Source organism: Sceloporus occidentalis, unplaced genomic scaffold (genome assembly GCF_023333645.1).
Source record: "Sceloporus occidentalis isolate IW3139 unplaced genomic scaffold, rSceOcc1.0.p SCAF_23, whole genome shotgun sequence".
Taxonomy (NCBI): Eukaryota; Metazoa; Chordata; class Lepidosauria; order Squamata; family Phrynosomatidae; genus Sceloporus; species Sceloporus occidentalis.
The window spans coordinates 5969064-5991947 of record NW_028317003.1 but is presented as its reverse complement, the minus strand read 5'-3'; the positions used below and the strand labels follow the sequence as shown (position 1 = coordinate 5991947).

General features: G+C 40.7%; 1 protein-coding gene across 1 annotated transcript in view; it reads left to right on the top strand.

Moving 5' to 3' along the window:
• The window catches only part of LOC149300743 (CCR4-NOT transcription complex subunit 10-A), a 42269-nt gene extending 19385 nt beyond the window's left edge, over positions 1-22884 (top strand). The window contains exons 11-19 of the mRNA XM_089484856.1: positions 1008-1129; positions 1845-2018; positions 2760-2840; positions 10109-10222; positions 12093-12223; positions 15959-15994; positions 16210-16337; positions 17388-17463; positions 22727-22884. Of these exons, the coding sequence (XP_089340982.1) occupies positions 1008-1129; positions 1845-2018; positions 2760-2840; positions 10109-10222; positions 12093-12223; positions 15959-15994; positions 16210-16337; positions 17388-17463; positions 22727-22884 (1020 nt within the window). The remainder of the gene's footprint in view (positions 1-1007; positions 1130-1844; positions 2019-2759; positions 2841-10108; positions 10223-12092; positions 12224-15958; positions 15995-16209; positions 16338-17387; positions 17464-22726) is intronic.

Genomic DNA, 22884 nt, shown 5'->3' with positions numbered 1-22884 from the left:
TTAATTAAAAGCCTACCATTGATAGAACTCTAGTGTGCTAATGCCATGGATATGTCAATTCTGCGTGCAACCCCTGGCCAGCCTTGATGGGGAGAACGCATTAGGTGTGCATGAAGACCCAGCCATTGCACATTAAACAAATTCATTTATTAACTGAAGGAAAGCACTCAGGGAAGCAAAATATTGAAGCCTACATTCATGCTTTTTTCCTTTAGTTTTGCTTGGTTTCGTTTAGCGCTTGTGTGTATGGAATGCTGTAGATTATGTGTTTTGTTAATAAATGAAAATGTTACAATTTTTTGTCAATTTATACCACGAAACAGGTTTAAACACCTGTCAGATTAGCGAAGAACCTTGGTGGTCTCTCATATGGGCATACCCTTTGTATCTGAGCATGTTCCTAGGATCTGATACATTAAAAAGGGTAGTGCTGGCTAGAAACGCAATGAAATTTTAAATACCGTTAATATGTGGTTGAATATATCTGTATAATAATAGTACACGTTATAGCAGTTAATGAAGCGAGATCCGATCAGGCTCCTATTCCTTCACCAGGTGTCCATGGCTCATAAATGCTTTGCTGGCACCTAAGTTTTTGTACACTCATGTGGGGCTATATTAGACCTATCCCTTTCTCCTAAAAACTCCATCCAACTTCTGTTTTCAGTATAATGGTATCCAGTCCTGTTGCATATGGTGGCTGCAAAATATTGCTCTACTGGATATAGTTTAGTCTCGTTATATTCCTTAATAGCTCCCTAACCTACCCTATTTACTAAAAAATAGAGAATGGCTACAAGTACAATGTTGGTCTGTGGCCTGTTGGTCACCATTTGCAGGCTGAGCTTAAAAATCTTTCTAATTGGCGTAATTGTCCCATTTTGCCAACAGTAAACCAAAAATATGGGTGCAAGAAGATTTGTTTGGATTCTGAGGGGGGTTTTGTATTCAACTTTCTTTGTGGGATGTATCAAAATGATTTTTTTTTTATTTATTTTTTTGTGCAGACCTCCGAGCAAGAATCAAAAGGTTTACCAAGCAAGAAAGGAATAGTACAGTCCATTGTAGGACAAGGTTATCATCGCAAAATTGTCCTTGCATCCCAGTCCATTCAAAATCTACTTTACAAGTAAGGATCGGTTTTATACTTCGATTGACTATATATTAATGGTGGGTTTGCACACAGACATGTTTAATTTGAACGAATTATTCCTTGTGGCAAGAAAAATAAACGGGCCTATTATTTTCCAAGTAAAAAATGATGGCTTTCAGAGACCGTTCCTGGATAGAAGCTAATCTCTTATGTCTAGACTGCTACTTTTTTATGTGCTCCAAATATTACTAAATTTCCATTCTTTCCTTTCCCCTGGGGGGGGCAGACATTGCTTCGCTGTCCAAAAAAGCAAATGAAAGTAAGACAGATAAATGATCTAAACTACGAATGAATGCGTTACAGTACTGAGGCGAATCAGACCTTCACTGGAGTTATCTGAGGTTCAGAGATTCCTCTCCGGGAACCGGCAGACTGTCGTAGTGTTCTTGATGTCCGAGGGCATGCTATGCCACTTAATATTTAATGGTCAACATATGGTGAACTAAAATATAAACTTCAATTAAATATCTTTAGTTTTGTATTTAACCTTCTTGAATGTTTAAACAAAGCAGCCAAGTATCAGATGTTAAATGGACAGGCTTTTCTGCCATTTGTGTGCCAAATGTATTGTTGTAACACCTTTCGGTTCTCTGTTATAATCTCAGTGTGCTCTGTTCCATTGAATTCAAGCAAAATAATGAATTTACGGAATTAGTACAAACTAAACCTGCTGCTTCCTTGTATTTGCCAGTGATGGGGAGTCGTCGGCTATTCCTGTGGCTAGCATGGAGTTCGCAGCCATTTGCCTACGGAATGCATTGCTGCTTTTGCCTGAAGACCAGCAAGAGCCAAAGCAGGAAAATGGTTCAAAAGCCAACAATCAAACGGGCAATGCAGATTCCAGCGGGGAGAGTGAAACATGCAGGTAAAACGTTTTTTTTATTTATTCCATGCAAACATACACACACGCGCTCACGCTCTGACGCCATGCATACACTACTGTTCAAATGTTTGGGGTCACCTAGCTGTTTTCGTGGAAAACAAAGACACGTAAATAATGATCAATTAGCCTTTTAAAGGTAAACATGGATTAGCAAACGCAACGTGTTTTTGGAACACACGAGTGATGGGAGGGATAAAATGGCCTCTGCACGCCTATGAAGCTATCGTCAATCATTTTCATCTACAATAGTCATTTACAACGTTAACAATGTCTACACTGTACATATCATTTTTCATGTTAATTAAACCCCTTCAAGACCGGGACGTACCTGGTACTTCCTGGTATAAGGTCACCGCCAGACTGGGATGTACCAGGTATGTCATCGGTGATGCGCGATCCAGCGTCGCTATGAACGCTGGAATCGCAAGGGGCGGCTTCTACTAACCACTGGGTGTCCCCAGCGATCCGTAGCAGCCGCTCCCCCTCAATTCCGTGCATGTGATCGCTTTGCAGCGAATCACGAGCACGGAATTAAAATATATATTTTTTTTAACCTGCGGTCTTCAACTGAAGACGCACTACAGAAACGCCGGTCCTAAAGGGGTTAATGGACGGAAATTGCCAAAGATTTGAATGGTAGTCTAGTTCATGCATTGTTTAATGTACATTATTGATAATTCGTTTAAAAAAAATCAACATCAGTTCAATTGTTATTAATTCCAGCAGTAAAATCCACGAAGGGGATAAATTTATCGCGGCTCCACCTTCATCTCCTCTGAGGAGACAAGAGCTTGAAAACCTCAGGTATGTTTGGCTTTGACATGTTACTTGTCACCCCTTTCTGTTAAGCTGGGTGGGACTGTTTGTGTTGAGCTGATCCATGGTTACTGATCACGGATACTCAAACCACCTCGTTGATGTCTATCTCGGCTTTGAAAGGCATGATTATGGTATATAAAGGTTAGTCATCTTGTGTCCTTAATGGAGAGTAAGCTTGGCCCCAACGGAATTATATAGTAGTACTAGTTACTGTTTATAGCAGTGGTGATCCCCCCCCCCATGTGTTTATCTTCTTTTGGAGGTTACATTTGTGACCGCAGCCCTGGTGCCTACATGTACACACATGTAATACATATTTACACTTAGATGAGCCTACAATCTAGAGGATGAGGCACATTCCAGTTGAATTAAAACAGATGTATTTTTCGTTAAATGAGCACACAAAGATTGTAATACATGGAAGATTATCCTAATCACTGGACCTTTCATGCTTTTCCCCATCGTTCTTCACACTATGGAGGCATGGTGAGGCTGTAATAAGAGTGCCACCTCTCTGAAATCCTTCCTGCATGTAATACTGGCTCATAGCAATGGGGCGGTTTCCTTATCTTTTATAAGCGTTCTACGTTTTGGATCGCCGCGTCTACATCTACGCATGCCGTACGTTCACGGCTAAGCTCGGTGTTGCGGGGGCCTAGTGTGGGGGGGGGGAGACAATATTCCCACATAGACTGTCCCCGCCTCAGTAGCTGCCAGAGCTTTTCCATTTCTCTTGGGCAACGCTTCAATAAGCCCCGGCATCACCTGGCTGCACACTGAGATTCCATACGTTTTAAAGTGTGAGAACAAGCAAGTCTTGTTTGAATAGGTCATGACCAAGTGATCTGATCATGGCAGCCATGGGGCGATGAAGGGGGAAATACAAATCTATTCTGTTTGCGAGTGGAAGTTCAGTATAATCCCTTTCGTGCTTGAGAGGCCTGAAGGGCAATGTACTCTGAAGCAGAAAAGATACAGGCTCCTGTTGGGAAAAGTAACACTTGTGGGTTAACGCTTACCCTATTCTGCGCACCATGGCCTCCACTCGTACAAAGAGACTGAATCTACTTTATATGCTGCTGCAATGTTTTACACAACTGTTCTAGAAATTGTTTAAATATTGAAACACGATGGGCTTTAAGGATTCACTTTGATTTCACTCAAAACTTGAGACAGCCTTCTCTCTTAAGTAGACGGTTTGTCTGCAAGCTTTTACGTGGTAGAGTCACCATAATTCTGAATGAAACATTGTAGCATCACCAATTATTTGTACATTGTATCTGGGAAATATATATTTTGGCGTTAAAGCGTGTGTGATCTATGAACTTCCAGCTGCAGCAGAGAAGCCATGTCTTTGTTTTCATCATATGGTAATTTAGATCCTATTATATATATTCCCCCGGATTCTGGCTATGTAAATATATTTCAGGCGTACGTAAGGGATATGTACTCTATAGACATACTCACGTTATTACCCTACAACTGTGAATTACTACAAAAACCAGACCTGTTGTATTCAGTAGAATTTTTATTACAGGAAAATGGTTCAGTTGTTATTTCACGAGCCGTACGTTCACAGAGAAGAGCACCGTACCAAATGGAGCGCCTAATTCCATTCACCGGGTGTGATGAAAGGTGGTGATTCTGCCTCAAAGACTCATAATATTCTTGTTCACTCTCAAATGTTAAAACAAACCTAAAACTCCTAGTCATAGCTCACGTCTCTCGCATGAGGTCCCTAACCAGACCCCCCATTGCCTGCTTTCTTGTTGATTTCAATGGAAGCGCTTTCCTGGCAGTGATTAGCAGTCCATGCTTTTCTAGTACTTTACCATGATGCAAGGATGAGACATACTCTGCGTAGCCTGGCCTCAGTGTACACTTTATTAAGAGGGAGGAAGATAAGTGAAACAGCCTCCCAGCAGAAGTGGTAAGAGAATTTGAACATATGTGGGATAGGCATATGGCTATCCTGAATCCTAAGATGAGACCAAGGACTGATTAGGGTCTTTACATCTGGAAAAAATGGGTAGACAATGCTGTATTTCTGCAAGCACACGCCAGCTTGTATTTTTATTACAGAGAAACCATGTGATGTATTTGATTACCTTTAGCTTTACAAAGTTTTGCGGCTGTTTAGGATGCCCGAACGGGAATTCCTTGATTACTGATTGGGCGGCATGGCCTTTTTTTGTGTGGTGTTTACTCGGTACAGAACTGTGTAGCCTAGCAGCGTCACATCGCACTTGCTACGCCGTCTACGACAGAGCCACATGATGATCCTGCTAGTTTTCCTTTTCATTCCTCAAGTGGAATTGTTTGGGTTTTTTTTTCTTCCTCCCTCTTCTGTGATCCCACTAATACTTTAATTCTCCTCTTAGCTGCCCCCATTTCAAGATAAATGTCCTGTTTGTATTAACTCCCCTCACTCTCATTCAAAGACTTAGAAAAATAGGAAGCTTGTCGACATTTGCATGAACAGCAGCGTTTCGTTCAACATTCAGAATAATTTATTTCCTCCATACTCCCGGCCCTGTTCCTTGAGACACTTCCGGAGATATTCTTCACCCCCCAGCTGGATTTGATACTTATTTGCATCTTTAAAGGGTTGTGCTTTGGTTCTTTGTCTTTCCTCCTCCTTCAACCCTTAATAAATTTTCAATGACAGCCCTTTTCCCCAATTATGTTTCCGCATGCATGGCTTTGATTCAGGAGCTAGCTTTACATGCAATAAACACTCCATTTATATAGTTATACAATCCTTTATAGCTGGGTTTAAAGTAGTGTCTCCTCTTATCTTGATCTTGAACCCTTTCTAAACGCCCAGTCCCAGTAGGGGGCATTTCAGGGGAATGCTCAGTGTCTGACCTGTTTTTGGAATTAAACTCAAAATAAGCAATATAACTATACGATTAACATCAAATAGCTAATTAAAGACTTTGAGGGTATCTTAATATTTTAGTTGATAACATTTTGAATATTATAACATTTTCATTTTATTTCTTTTGCCTCTGGTAAGCCCAATTTAAAAAAAAATATAGCATGGTGTGTTAAATCCAGTTTTTTTCTGCTCCTGTGTTAATGTGTTTAAAGAAACGAAATTCATCACCGTATCATCATCGCTCTCAGTAAGCCACTTGAAATGCGAAGCCTGATGCCATTCATGCATAGGCAACACACTCTAGATTATGGAGGATTCCTAGGGACACCTAGTAGTTCAGAAGTCACATGACACTCTTGCCCATTATAACAAGAATAAGAGACCTTGATATTTTGTTAGTGTAGTATACACTGGAAAATACTTTTTTTCAAACTTAAAGCAATAAAATCTATTATTTAATCCTGTCTCAATATCGCTTTTTTAGTAGTTTTTAAAGGAGATGATCGGCCACAGACAACGGTGTGCTACAGCAAAATGATCTGATAAGAAACCCAAGTCCTTCAAAGTTTTGGGGGTTTGCTTTCAGCTAATCATGGTGTTGCATTTAGACATTAACAGAATTTCTTAGATGACGCATACACCGAGACCTTGTTGGCACCACTTAGGTTTCCTGTTTATACAGATTGTTAAAAAGTATTCACAATGAATGTCTGATTTATTGTCTGAAAGAAAAGCCACACAGGTTCTCCCAGCAACTTTGTACGAGTTTCCAAGTTTGGTTCTAAATTCATAGAGTAGCTGACAATTTTAAGATTATCCCAAATCCCAACTCTTGCAACTACATATATACAATACAAATGTGTTTACCTGTGTTTTTATTTTCTTTGAGAGCTGCCATATCCAATTTTACTGTGACCTAACATTGCCGCAAGAGTAACGTTACATAGGAATTGAGTGTATTTGCATGAAATGATCTAGCAATGCCTTATATGGAGATGTGATGTCGGTTTTAAAATATAAATCCGAACAACTTGCAAGATGCAATACTGGATAAAGTCAAGTAATAGATGGTTTTCAGGACATGATTGAGTCCTGTTATATCTCAGATGTGAACGTTCTTTCAATTGAACTTTTCATAGGAATAGGAGAAGGGCTCCTTATCTGTGTGTTGGTGTGGCAGGGACTCCTCGCTCAGTAGGCAGTAAGTTTAAGAATTGGGCAGTTTGTGAATCTTGCCTCTGCCAGAGGTTCTTCTGCTCCAGAAATCTGTCTAACGTGGTTAGGCAAACACTTAGCTGATCTGACATTTCATCTCACAAAACACTGTTACAGAAAATTAACGGCAGTCTCTCTCTGACACGTGGCGCGTTCTCTTTGTGAAAGGGTTTTGTTTAGATCTGTGTGGTCCAAGGAGCACGGATGCCAGCCAAATGTTCCCGGTCTTAAATCTATAACGTGAGGACAAAAAAATAATCCATTGGTAATGGTTTTCTGCATCCTGAACAGCGAATAGATCTTAAATAAGTTTAGAATAAACGCGTCTTACAAAGGATTTCCGAGGAGAGGAAAAACATTGCCTTGTATGATTTATACAAAAAAAAGTTTAATATTTTACGCATCCGTTAACAACTCCGTAATTCGTTTCTATTCCACTTGGCTTTTTCATTCTGTACAAACTCATTCATAGCTGTCTAGAAACTTGCTGCTTAAACATGTAACAGCTGTTAAACATGAAGTGATTTTGTGAACACGGAGCTTTAAATACAATTAAATATGCATTACACTGCCGGCATTCAGGCCGTATTCACTGACCTTTCGCTCTCACTTATAAGAAAAAGTTATTTGAAAGCAGGATTTCCAGTGTTTGTTTTGTAATAACATTTAATAATCTGAACTGCACATTTTGATGCGGAAGAATGCAGGACTGCGTGATAAAATGAGGAGACAAAACCATTAGAGGCGCGACCGGTAACATCTATATAGTCTATCTTGTTTAATAGGGAACCCTACAACACTGTATTATACTAGAGAAAAATATAGTTTACGTCAATAGCATTCAAATTGTAAAGCGACCGGTACTAAAATCACTCACAGTAGACTGCGAATTTTTTTTTTTTGCGTTTGCTATTTTTTTATGTGCCAGTGGCGTAGATTTAATGGGGGGCAGTTAAGCCACACAGATAAAACTATCAATATTACTACTGCATGTGGATTCACTTTGCTGCCTTCTTCCCCCCCCCCCCCCCCCAAGCTCAGCGCAGAACTGGAATGAACTTGTCCCATTATTAAAAGCTTTTGTGTGTGTTCAGATTTGATTTGACATCTGGGAAGGGACGCAGCAGCACTTGCACGAAGGGCTTCGCGGCCCGTTTGGTGCATAATTAAAGTGCGTGCCTTCCGGAATAGAGAAATAAAGACACCCCAGGCCCTGCCATGAAATACATGACTTAATGCTGGACCAAGAGTGGGCTTGACAGTTGCCAGAAGGTTGTAGCTGTAACAGCCCACCTACCATTCAGTGTTCTCACGACTCCCTGGCCAACTCCACATGAGCTCCTGCAAACATGACCCCCCCAACTCGGCTTCCTACAGACCACCTCCAAGGCTTATGTTTCAAACCAAACTTACATCCTGTACTTGAATGTATGAGCCATGTCATTAAAGGTGCTTTAAGCAGCCTCTGGTCTTCCTACCGTAACCCAAGCCTCTGCATATGGCCCTTTGGGGGGGGGGGGCAGGTGTTGCTTAAAGTACCTTGAGCCCTATATTCAATTAAATACACATCTAACGTAACTATTGATGGTGAAGACCCTACTTTAGAAAGTGTTGCTTGTTGTGGTTTGCAGATAAAGCTAAAAAGTGTAAACTTTATGAGAGTTGGACAAGTTACCTGTGCAGGAGCATAGCGCTCATTCCGATGCAACACTACTGTACCAAAAGATAGCTAGCATGACTTTCCGATGACCAACTTTGTACTAAGTTAGTTAAGGTTGTAACCCTTATATTTTGAAATAAAATGGCATAATCTCCTATTGAGCATGCCGAAATATCAGAGCATCTACCTCCTACCTAGGTTTGGGGCAAAATTGAGCCCCCTCTACTTTGGCTACGAGAGGAAGCGACTGTAACCATTTATATAGTAATACATTTCTGTTTATATGTATGTTAAAGCATGTAAAAAGTCGCACTGGCAGACCCGTATGAGAGTGTGCAGAAGTTGATGACTTTTAGTGATTTTCCTTAACGCTGCTCAACATAGACGGACTTCAGGAAAGATTACTAAATTGTAAATAAAATGTATATACACAGCCACCTCCTTAAATGTAATTGTAGCCTTGCAATTAGGACCGCGTCCGTGAAATGCACAGGCCGCGTGTGTAGAGTCCAGCGCAGCAGATTAACTTTAATGTGCTTACATCCTGTTGGGGACTTCTTTGAAGAAGTGAACGCGTAGCTTGGATTTCCTGCCAGGGATTTTTTTCCCCCCTTTCCTCTGTGATCCGGGAAAAGGACATGGTAAATCTCAAGTCTTATCACCATGGGCCCAAGCGTAATGCGCTTATTTCTTTTTTTTTTTTTTCCCCTCTCTCTTCAGTTTTAAATTAAGACCATGTGCTAACAGAACTATTTATTTATGAGGTGTCAACACAAGCCAAATACAGAGCTTTATCGGTGGAAAATTACAGTGTAGAAATTGTACATTCTTAATAGTGATGGTGATAACGCAAGAAGGGGATCTATCGACGTGAAGTCTTGTTTCAATGGGAAGTGTTTGTCAACTGAAACAAAGCATGACTGAGCTTTTACTGTGTGTGGTGTGTGTGCGATGAATAATGTTATAAATCAAACAGTTTAAATTATTTATTGAAATGTGAAAAACAACTTTTACCGATAATGTGGTTAGTAAAGGGGCAGCAACATTAGATAATAGTACTAATCTTTTCCGTGAGACGACTCTCTTTTTTTTTCTTTAATAGTCAATGCAAGGGTTAAAAACTTAAAGGTACGCTCCAGCCCTCGTGTGAACTTATTATAATAGCATATTACAGCTGCGTTGCCTTATTGATGTCTTTTGGTGCTGAGCGAGTACACCGAAGGCATCTCCTGCAAGGCAAGGAGCTTGGGGGCTGGTGAACAAAGAAGGCAAATGCACATTGGGGTATCAACGTGCATCTGCAAAGGGACCGCTCAGCCATCAAATGCATACAAATTTAATAAAACAAGTAGTACCCTCTCTATTGTCACAGCTGTTTGCGGTCTAATAATGCTTGAATGCTGTCCGGTGAAATGTAATGCATACGTTTGTTTTGGATTTATACTTTCCAAGTTAGCATATAGTATGCTGACTTTATTTTTGTTTTCCTCTTTACAGGTGTTCTGTCCTCGCCTGCAGTGCCTACGTTGCTCTGGCTTTAGGCGATAACCTCATGGCTTTGAGCCACGCAGATAAGCTTCTTCAGCAACCTCGATTGTCGGGATCCCTAAAGTAAGTGTTCTATTTATCAGTATATAACATTTTCAACAAATAGGATATTATTGAAGTTATATTAGAAAATATCATTAATGCAAATATAGCCGGCTGATCTTCAACTGTGTTCCAGACATAAATGCTGACTCAAGTTGTTGACATATTTGCAAATATTTAACAAGCTAAGATACCTTAGATTTTAATATTGTTGGAGCCTTTTTGCTCTGCAGAGCAGAACTGTAGTACAATTGAAACTTGCATGGTAAGGGACAACGGCAAGCTTCCCACGTGAGAAGCGGCAAGCTGGTATTTCACACCCCTTAATGAATTGTCTGATATTAAAGGGTTCACTTTGGAGTGTTTGTTGGGCCAACTCTCAGTGCATAGTTGTCTTGGTCTTTCTGATTGGCACGTAGGGTCAAACAGTCATCATCTTTCATGTTTCACTTATTAAGCTGGACTTAACACTTTTGTAACTAAATGCAACTTCAAAAACATTTCTAGTACTGCTGAATTGAGATCTATAGAGTGGAGGTCTTAAGGCTGTTTTTATAGTTCACATAGAACACTTAATAAAAATGAGGAACAAACAGCTGATATATAGATATATATATATATATATTTTTTTTTTTTTTCTTCTATTAAATGTGATGTTATTTAAGGGTAATTCTTGGTGCAACATAGTGTTCAGTGCTTCTAGGAAATCTTTGGGAAAGAGTTAAGATTTAAGGAGGTCACGGTCCAGCCAATGAAGTGACCCCTGAGTGTGATCCACTGAACCAGAACTGGTAATTTCCTCACTTCAGTTTTATGACTATGTTCCACAGTGACAGCTTTGTTGCAGAATAATTTTGTTTCTCTAAAGAATGAGCATACAAACCCTCGTGTGCATTAATGGGTCCCAGGAAAATGCTGAAACCTGGTTTCATTTTGTACTGAATTTACTAATATATATATATATATATATATATATATATATATATATATATATATATATATATATATATATATATATATAAGCAAACTCAGAATTGCCAGAAGTAACCCAAAAAATAAATAAAATTAAAAAGTCCTTTGCGAAACGCCATCTGGTCGGTGAACCCTGGCTTCTTTGGTATGTCTCAATTCAATAAGGGCTTCACTCTGTGATCATTTGGGAGATGTTCCCAAACTTTTTAAGAATGTCCATGGTTTTGTTTTTTTGGGAGTCTTGGAAGCCAGACTGGGCCCCTCCAGTGTTGTCAGACTCGAAATTGGTCATGATGAGTAGGGGGGGGGGAGGAGGAAAAGTAGATCAGACATTCCAAAAATGCTTTTCAAGTAAGCCAAGACCTCCTGCGTAGTCTTTCTGAAGTGAGCTTGTTTGTCAGACGTTTTTTCCTGGGATAGCTACATGTTCTAATTTGGGGTTTCCAATATTTTTATTAAGCAGCTAGATATGTTTGGGGGAAAATCCACTCCATAATTTATATTTTTGTTTGTGTGATCCTGTAATTTGTAGAATTCACTTGTTATGCTTTTACTTATCAATTAGACAAAATGTATAATAAGAAATGCACTCATGCAGTATTGTGCTTCTTAAATAGGCAGTATGGAAAAAAATAATTTATAAGAACTCAACACGGTGAAATCTCTTTCTGATGTCACTGGTTTCTACGAAGGGTTGGAATGTTAAATATGCAGTGGAAATGGGAGATATTTGACCTCTGTGACACAGAGTTAAAGGTCACTACATTGCCTCACTGCATAGCAGGTCTGAGATGTCTCTTCTAATATAAAAGGAATGGGACGTGTTAAACCGCTATTTTTGAGCACTACTGCTCGCATGTTGTTTTGATATGTTAATTAACAAACATGACTGTTAGCTGATTTTATTTGCCCGTTTCAGGTTCCTGGGTCACTTGTATGCTGCTGAAGCTCTGATCTCCCTGGACAGGATCTCTGATGCCATCACCCACTTGAACCCCGAAAATGTCACAGATGTGTCCCTTGGGGTTTCCGTAAATGAACAGGAGCAAGGTTAAAAAAAATATTTTTTCTCACTGAAACCATCCATTAGTCATACCTCAATCTATGGCTCCTTATTTTGAGCTGTGAAGCAAAAAATTCTGTTTCTTGCTATATATTTGTTGTAGGATTTACTGTGCCTTAAAGGGTCTTGTGACAATTGTATGGGACCATATGTTAATGTAAAGCATAAACATTTTCTTTACATTGTGTCTTCACAATGTGGCCACAGAGAAGGAGTGAAAACTATCTAAAAGGGCTGCTCCTCCAGTGACAATATGCAATCACACATCAAATGACTACAGTGGAGGTTGCTCACGAAAGGCAAAATGATTTCAAAGCTCCCAAACCTGTCTTCTTCCCTATATTAGTACTTTGTCTGCCCTATGTAGATTCTGTGCTATTTGGAGAGCTGGTACATAGGAGATCCACCTCCAAAATGAAACACTTTTGTACCTACCCAAACTGTTGAAAACAAAAAGGAATCCGACAAATGTTTTGCTCCCAGGCATCTTGGGCGTCTGTATCAACATTTTGTCCTCAATTGTTAGAAAAGAGAAATTCTTTAATTCCCATATGCATATCCCAGATGAACATATGTGAGCTAAACATATACATGAATCAACATTATTTTAGTATTATCCATTGTAAAATAAACAGCCAGCTTATTAATGAACCTTTAATCTGACTCACACTGTTGAAGGTAGGTTTGAGATGTGAGTGGGGTAGTAGGCATTGTCTACCTTCCACACCAGGGAGAACAGTGTTAAAGTGTGAGAAGTACACTTTTTTCTTTATACTGTGTATATTTTCCTTTAGTAGTGTGTGTCAGGATACAACTGACATGGAAGGAACCTGATCCCCTCAGTCAGTATGACTGACCTCCAGATGACATTAGTGTGTACTACACTTCTCCATACTCAACCAGTTTGAAGTGGTGACCAGAACAATCAGATTTGTCACATAAGGGAATCCATTTCTCAGTTATACATCCCACATACTGCAGGGGATGAGGACTGTTCCTGCGCTGCTCAGCAACATGTGAAACGTCACCCTAGCTCACATCCCCAGATTTCTTGACAAAAAAAGTTTTCATTTTTATTTTTTATAAAATGTATTTTTATTTCTAAGTAGCGCTTTGGTGATTATTCATGATTTCATTGCCTATAATTGGGCCCAATTACATTAGCTACAGACCTGCTATATTTAGACATGTGACCTGCAGCTTCTTCATTGACAGTGATGGAGCAATGTTCACCCTGTTCTGTATTTGTTAATGTGAGACTCAGAGAATGTTTTATTATTAGTAAGGACCAAATGCCTTAAACCGCAGCTGGTACATCCTTGGTTTATAATGGGTATATTTACATAAATTACCATATTGGCTTGGATATAGGCCGCACCCGAATATAGGCCGCACCCTAAAAGTTTGGTGCTTTTTTTTAAAGAAAAGTTTTTTTAATAGATATGCTGCCACTCTGCACCCCCCCCCGAGATATGCTGCCACTGTCCTCCTCCCCACCCCGAGATATGCTGCCACTGTCCCCACTGCCCCCCCCCCCCACACACTTACCAGAGCAGACTCCCGGGTGTCTTGCGGGGCCGGCGGGGGACATCTACGCAATACAACTTCCGGTGCCGGCACTCAGCGGATGTGCCGGCACCGGAAGTTGTATTGCGTAGATGTCCCCCGCCGGCCCCGCAAGACATCCGGGAGTCTGCTCTGGTAAGTCTTGGGGGCAGAGGTAAAACGCATCGTGCGGACGTTCACCGGCTGCGGCGATGCGAGCGTAAACGACCTCCGCTGCCTGCACGTCTGCACGATGTGCTTTAACACTCTCCCTTGCCGTGGGAGTTCCCAGCAAGGGAGATTGTTAAAGCACATCGTGCAGACGTGCCGGCAGCGGAGGTTATTTACACGCGCATCACTGCAGCCGGTGAACGTCTGCGCAATGCGCTTAGACAACCTCCCGTGCCGGCACTCCCCCTGTGGAAAGTGCTGGCAGAGGAGGCTGTCTGAGCGTATCCGAGAGTAGGATACGGGTCCCCTGCACCCCTGCAGGGCATCTGTATCCTAACCCTGCTGCCTGCCCGGCGCCCGGAACTGCATGTCCCGAGCGTCGGTTGCTAGACCCCGAATATAGGCCGCACCCCCACTTTTAAGACTTAAAGTGGGGGGAAAAAGTGCGGCCTATATTCGAGCCAATACGGTACTTCCGAAATGCTTGAAAAGCAACACCGTAACATTTTTGAGAGATATTTTCCTTCTATTCGCCTAATTATTGGGAAATTAACCGCTAAAATCACTAAAACAAAAGGCTTGCACTTTTGGACCACTCTGCAGCCTTTGACACAGTTGACCACCCGCTCCTTCTACAATCCCTTCATGCTCATGGCATCCGTGACACAGCTTTTTCCTGGTTCATATCCTACTCGACCGTACCTTTTAGTGTCTCCTCCTTCACTGGTTCCTCTTACCTAGCGCTATCTATTGGTGTTCCTCAGGGATCGGTTCTTGGGACTCTACTCAATCTACACTTCACATGGACAACTCATATTTTCCTTTGGTTTCCAATATCACCTATACACAGATGACACCCTAATCCATATCTCCTCTTTCAACATTTCACCTTCCCTTCTAACATGCCTCATGGACTGTCTTTCAGGATTTGCATGATGTCGCCCCATTACCTAAACATTTTTAAGACTGAGTTTATGGTAATCCCTCCATCTGCTCTGTCAACAATTCCCAGCACATCTCTTACTGTTGACAACTCCAGCCGACAGACCAAGTTCGCTGCCTTGCTTTTCACACATGGCTCTGTTCTCTCCTTCATCCCTCACATACAGTATCTCACCAAATTCTGCTGCCTTCACCTGAAAATTATCTACCGAATCTGCCCATTCCTCGCAGCAAGAAACAACCAAAATACTAATCGACTCCCTTTTGATATCCCCCCCTGAATTATTGCAGCTGCCTACTAACTGGTTTCCCCATCCCCTGCCTTTCACCGATCCAATCCGTTCTGAACTTTGCAGCTAGGCTAATCTTTCTCTGTTACCGTTCCTCATCTGCGGCTCTTCTGTGCCGATCGCTTCATTGGCTCCCCATACCCTGACCTACAGAGCCCTCAACAACATTGCACCCCCCTATCTCTGCCCTCCTATCCAAATATACCTCTAGTCGCCCTCCTCATTGTTCTCATGACCTTTGTCTCTCTTCTACCATCATTACCTTTTCCCACTTCCAGGATTTCACCCATGCTGTGGTACCCCTTCTCTGGAATCCCTTTTCCCATTCTGTCAGATTTTCTCCCTCGTATGCAAAAGCTCTCTGAAAACCCACCTCTTTCTAGAAGCATACAACCTTTCCTCATAACTCTCAGCCAACATTTTGTTTAAGCTGTCTGAACAACAAACCTCAACAGCTTATCCCGACTCGGCCAACTCATCTTCAACTGTTTCACTTCCTCCTCAACCAACTAGATCTAGTAAGCTCTCAAGAGCAGGGCCCTCTTCTCCTTTCGTACCAGTTTGTTATTGTTTATGATTTTGTTTATTTTTCCACTACGGAATCTGCTGGCGCTATATAAATGTAATGTAAAATTGGATGTTATTCAAACAGTACATTAGCATCCCTCTGCCTATACTACACATCTAGATGACAAAATGTCATGCTCGTTTGTCAATGCGTTTTACTTGCCAACTAATGTATTTCTCTCAACTCCCCTAACTTTATTTCCACAGGGTCTGATAAGGGAGAAAGTGAACCAATGGAATCTGGTAAGTGTTTTTTTTTTTGGGGGGGGGGGTGCCATGGGTCGTAAGGGTCGATAAGCATGAGTCAAGCTCTTGGGCAGTTGGCAAGGTCACATCAATTTTATGCTGATTGGTGTCAACGTTCAGAATATTCTCTAAAACACTGGGTGGAGGATGTATGAATGCTATATCATTTTTTGGATGATTTCATGAAAAAGATCCTGTCTTTTATGTTTCAGTGGGAAAGCAGATGCCACAAAGTTACCCAAGTTCTGTCACTATTGCACGAACAATGATGCTGTTTAATCTCGGAAGCGCCTACTGCTTGCGCAGTGAATATGACAAAGCGCGAAAGTGCCTTCATCAGGTAAGGCGATTTCATGACCTCTAAGTAAGCAGTATATAATCCTTTACTTTAGGGGACTGAGTGCGCAAAAGCGTGTGTGCCACTGGCTCTATACAGAACTAGTTTTTCCTTAGTATGTGCTGCCGAGCGGCATAAGGTCAGATGGGTCACGTGACCCTTGTAGTAGCAGCATGGTAACTCCTAGATTTTGTGACTAGCTTCTGCAGGTGAAATTTTTGGTGCCATGACCAATGAATCTGTCTTTGTATTAGCCTCTTATGCATAACAAATCTGTTTGCCAAATTGGTAAAAGTGCATATTTTGATCTAAAATCCAATGAATCAAGATCATGAAAGCCGTGTGTGTCTCTGCGTGTTGATGACATCACTTAGAGATGTGTAGAAAGTTTTATGATGTGAAAGACAGAGAAACAAGAAGCAGGTGATATTAAAACCATTCTGCCTGTCATTCAAATTGCCAAGGTAATATATTATATATCATATACATCATATAAGCATTTTTCATTAGACTAGTTACCGTTTTCATACTGAAGTATTGTGAAAAATGGTAACACATATAATGTTTTTGGAATGTGTTAATTAAACCAAAAGTATGTCCGTCTTACATTTCCTAGTCTAACTCTTGCTTTGAAGTGTCAAAGTGTATTTGGACATATCAGGAGAATTAAGTGACGTTCAAAAACAGTCATCGTTGATAATGTGTGTTATATTTGTAGTTTAGATTTGCTTCATATCTTACATTCTTTTTATATCTAAGCCACTATCCTCTAGAGATGCGCTATTTTCATCTTTACAGCCAAGTCGACTTCTCATTGCGTAATGGGCTTAGCGGCAGACAGGGGAATATAATGTTCAGACGGCGTCTGCCGTGTTGCGTTTAGGGGGTGTGATTGTAGCAATTAGATACTACTGGAGCCCCTCTGAAAATTAAAGATACTTTTCACCAGGGGATCGTCTTTCCGTAGCAGTTTTGGTGATGTCAGGGAAGCACTTCTTGAATTTATATAATGGATTCTGGTTTTATTACATGGTGTCTCCTTTCCTTTCCAAGGCTGCATCCATGATCCATCCTAAAGAAGTTCCTCCAGAGGCAATTCTACTGGCAGTGTACCTCGAGCTTCAAAATGGTAATTCTTTTTAATCTTGTAGTTCTCTAACTTTCCGTGTCAAAAGACTTGTAACTCTTTATCGATACCGCTCATTATATTTGCTTGTTCTTGGCAAGGCGATGATTGGGCTACTTGCCTTTACCTTTCCCTCAGACCAGAGGGTGCCAGTCCTCCCCTGATATTTTTATGTATTTTTAAATTTGTACAAGTTACAAAATAAATGGGGGTTCTCATTTAGATAATGTTCATGACGTGTACACGTGTCTGACGAGAAAAAATGCACTCAGTGTTTAGATATTCAAACCCGTTCTTTCTCTTAGAGTAACCAATCGGTGTGTTCTTATAACTTTTGACTGCCAGTGACTACCCTACATCGTTATTACCTTATATATCTAATATGTATTATCTTATTATAACGTTGTTTGCCCCTGCCTTCGGTCTTTCAAAAAATCTTTCAAAACCCACCCTCAAAATGACGCCTATGAATTTACGTGTTAATGCTCTACCTCCCATATTCATTCACCTCACCTTTCCTCGTCCCTCTTCTGCAATGCTTACACCAGGTTGACTGGTCCATCCCTAACAACACTTTTACCTCTTGTGTAATACATCCTCTAGATTGTAAGTTTATATGAGCAGGGCTCTCCCCACCTGTTGCTTTTGTAGGTAAATTGTTATATACTACTTGTCATGTCCTGTATACCCATTGTACGGCGCTGTATGGCACTATATTAACCATTTATAATAATACTATCTGTTTTTATAGTGCCCACAAATTACGCAGTTCTTACAATACATACATTATATTCAGCGTATATAACAAGACTAGAATTGACAGACTAAGACAATCCTATACATTAATGTTTAATCCTCATTGATAAACTACATAATACTTGGCTTCCCTTGGCCGTTTCCCTTCCAGATGGGCCTGCATTGCACCAAAGTGTCAGTGAAAAGATTAAATCCTAAAATAATATTTCTAGTCCATTAATCCACTAGAACCTACTTAATCCAGCCTTCTCTATATATATTAGTCGTGTCTGTGTGAAAGGAGCATGCTGGAGGTTACAACATAAGGAATCCATATAATGTACATTTTTTTTTTTATGAATTGAACATCATTCAAGTGAATATCCAGGTTGCTTCATATCTATCGTCCCTTGAGGGTTAGTTTGGTGCCACACTTTATTCATTCTGCTTCCACAGCAAAGTACATTTTCCATTCACCAAAATCAATTTCACAAATGCGCCATTGTGGTTATTCTTTCATGACAAATGGCATCGCCGTGTAGGGCTGCAACTAACGATTATTTTCATAATCGATTAGTTGGCCGATTATTTTTTCGATTAATCGATTAATCGGATAAAAAAATGAATGTAAATTTTTCATTTATTTAAAATAATTTAATAAACAAATTGTTAAATACAAACATCAGAATAAAAAAAAACTTTGATAAAATACATTTCTTGTCTTTATTTCCCAACCAGCCCCCCCCAATTTATGCACGTTTGAGCCCAGGCTTGCCACGCTGCCTCCCACATATGCCACTCCACGCTGCCTCCCACATATGCCACTCCACGCTGCCTCCCACATATTCCACTCCACGCTGCCCCCCACATATACCACTCCACGCTGCCTCCCACATATACCACTCCACGCTGCCTCCCACATATGCCACGCCACGCTGCCTCCCACATATGCCACTCCACGCTGCCTCCCACATATGCCACTCCACGCTGCCTCCCACATATGCCATGCTGCCTCCCACATATGCCACGCTGCCTCCCACATGTGCCACTCCACGCTGCCTCCCACATATACCACTCCACTCTGCCTCCCACATATGCTACGCTGCCTCCCACATATACCATTCCACGCTGCCTCCCACATATACCATTCCACGCTGCCTCCCACATATGCCACTCCACACTGCCTCCCACATATGCCATTCCACGCTGCATCCCACATATGCCACTGCACGCTGCCTCCCACATATGCCACTCCACCCCCACATATGCCACTGTGCCTGATACGCCTTATACCCCCTGATACACCACTCCATCCTCCCCAGACATGCCACACTACCTCCCAGACATGCCACGCTGCCCTCCCCACATATGCCACTCCAGTCTACCCCCAGATATGCCACTGTGGCCCCAGATATGCCTTATACACCCTGATACACCACTCCGTCCTCCCCAGACATGCCACACTGCCCTCCCCACATATGCCTTATATACCGTATATGCCTTATACCCCCGGATATGTCTCTCCGTCCTCCCCTGATATGCCTTATACCCCCCAGATATCTCATGGTGCCCTCATAGAGTCACAGACCCGTTCACATCACACTGACATCATACTTTTTTAAATAAGTACTGGGTTAATCTTCACTGCCCCAGGATTTAGATTCCCCTTAGTTTGGCCCCCCTTTATCTCTAACTGCACCTTAAGTTAACTTTATTAAATTAATCAAATTAACCCTCAGTCCTCATCATTAAATTAACCCTAAACACCCCATTAACCATAACTACCCCTAAATTAACTCTAAATACCCCATCAAAACAACTACCCTAAATTAACCCTAAACACCCCATTAACCATAACTGCCCCTAAATTAACCCTAAACACCCCATTAACCATAACTGCCCCTAAATTAACCCTAAACACCCCATTAACCACAGCATCCCCTAAATTAACCCTAAAGACCCTGTCAACCACAACAGCCCCTAAATTAACCTTAAACATACCATTAACCACAACTGCCTCAAATTAACCCCAAACACCCCATTAACCACAGCTGCTCCTAAATTAACCCTAAACACCCCATTAACCATAGCTGCCCCTAAACACCCCATTAACCATAACTTCCCCTAAATTAACCCTAAACACCCCATTAACCATAACTGCCCCTAAATTAACTCCCACTTACCCTAACTTTCAGCAGCCCAAATATTAATTTTATACTTACAGTTAGATGAGTGTCACAGCCATGTGGTTCTGGCCTTCTGGGAGAAGGAAGGGGGCGGGGCAAGTTGTCACAGTGATTACAGGGAGGGGCTGGTAAGTAGGAGCTGCTGCTGTGAGTCAGACTAAACGGATTATATAATGAGGGGTATTTTTCAGAGCGTTTGCTCTGAAAAAACCCTCATTTTATAATCGATTCAACTAATCGATAATGAAATTCGTCGGCAACGAATTTCATTATCGATTATTATCGATTTTATCGATTAGTTGTTGCAGCCCTATCGCCGTGCGATCACGTCTACACCGGCTGGAACAGGCATTGCGACGGTAAAAGTATTAGAAATTCTGCGTTCCTGCTACGCAAGAGTAGTTTTGAAAGTAATTGTGTGTATATATAGACTTTTTAATGGATTTTATGCAGATTTCAATTCAACATTTAAATAAATGCATGATTATGGCTATAAAAATTCTTAGTTGACAGTTACGTAAAGTAAATCGGGGAACAAACCACTTAATAGATGAATAAAAATATAAATAAAAACAAATCCCAATCATTAAACTGTATACAAAACTGGCAAAGAAAATAAAGCAAACTGCATAGAATAAATGTTTTACATCTCATGTGCAGTATATTATATTTCAGCCTTTTTTGTGTGCAGTTAAATATTTGCAACTATAGTGTAAGTTCTTACTTTATATCCCTGTTTACACTAAAACATTTTGTGCTGCCACAGTGTTACCCGTACTAGGCTTTCATTACGGGGAAGAGGATACCATGTTTTGTTTATCAGGATTTTGCTCTTCCCCTTTCGAAGCTGGCAACAGTTTTGCAGGGGAGGAGGAAACATGATGATGTTAGGCTGGTTGTGCCCTCTGAGATTCATGAGGTGTAAGAGTTATAAATATATAAATGTGTGTGTGTGTGTATGTATATATAATATATTATATATATATATAAATATATTATATATTATTTATATATATATATGTATGTATGTATGTATGTATGTATGTGTGTGTGTCTCCAAACCAATTGTAGTGGTTAGACAACCAGAAAGCACCATTTGTAGAGTAATGGATCCATTTAAGTACCCACAAAATCTTAGGTACTTGACAGTTCTTCCCTGTCTGGGAAGTGATCTGGGAGCCTTAGCTAGGTTGTAGAATAAATCAGTTTTCATCATGTGGTCATTTTGACGACAGAGAACAATGTGCCCCTTTGAATGCTGCGCATAGGAAAACCTGAATAAGTTCTGATCTGTCTTCTACTATGGTTTATTGTCTAAATTAGGATCTTGCAGGTGAGTTAAAAGTTTGCAACCCACCATCCACACTACAAATTATAAAGAGCCAACCCCAGGGAGAGTACTTTCTGCCAGAATGGCCTGCCCTGTGTAATGTATAGTCAAAATAGTGAGATGGCATTGAAGAAATCTCACTACATTAACTATACACGACCGACTAGGCTCTTCTTGCAGAAGAATTTTTGGCCTTAATAGTAAAAGCATTGTGATGAAATGTTCTTCTCACAGCCAACATACCGATTAACAAACAAGACTAAGAATGCCCTAAACATGTCATTTAAGACATAGCCCTCTGTTGCTTGCCGATGACCCAACAACTTTGACATCTGGGGGCTATGCTTTTTCCTTTTGGCTTTCACAGCCACATTGATTCAAAACAAATTTAGTTTTTATTCCCAGTCCTATTCAACTCCTTAATAGTGGTTTTCAAAAGGGTAATAGGTAGATAATGACTGGGACCATATGTGATGCCTGTAAATGAAGGATGACACTCGCAGGGCGATATGCAGGAATACATGGCTTTAACATTTTATTTATGCAAAGCTAATGGTAATAAATAACTAACTATTAACTAACTATAAATAACTATTCTTTAAAGTGTTGCCTTATTGAATTTCTTGGTGTGATTGTTTGTACCTTTAATCTTGTGTCCATATAACCATACACACACAAACTGTTATGTAGAAAAAATTGCAGTGGCTTCTGATACAACGAAGCAGATGTAGTTTTAAGAAATGTCTAAATCCTCTTGTTAGTTTACCATGATACTTATCTATCGTAGTTGCTAGGCAAGCCAATTGTTTTTGTAAACGTATTCCAACGTTGTCCACTTAAGCGTTTCTGTTCCTTTAAACATTGAATTAAGCATGAAAGGCTTTTTCTGGGCAGCGTTAAAGATGATCTGTTGCAGTAGTTGAGTAGAAGAATGCATCTGTCAATACCTATTCCCAAGCAAATTAGTTTGTTCATGGTAGTTTTAAAACCGATATTCTTGTTCATTTTATTGTAGGAAACACCCAGCTGGCCCTGCAGATCATCAAAAGAAATCAGCTTCTGCCGTCCATCAAAATGATGTCTGATCTCCGAAAGAAACCATTATTCCAGCCCATCCATCAGCCCATGCAGCCAATTCAGATGCCAGCTTTCACCACTGTTCAGAGAAAATGA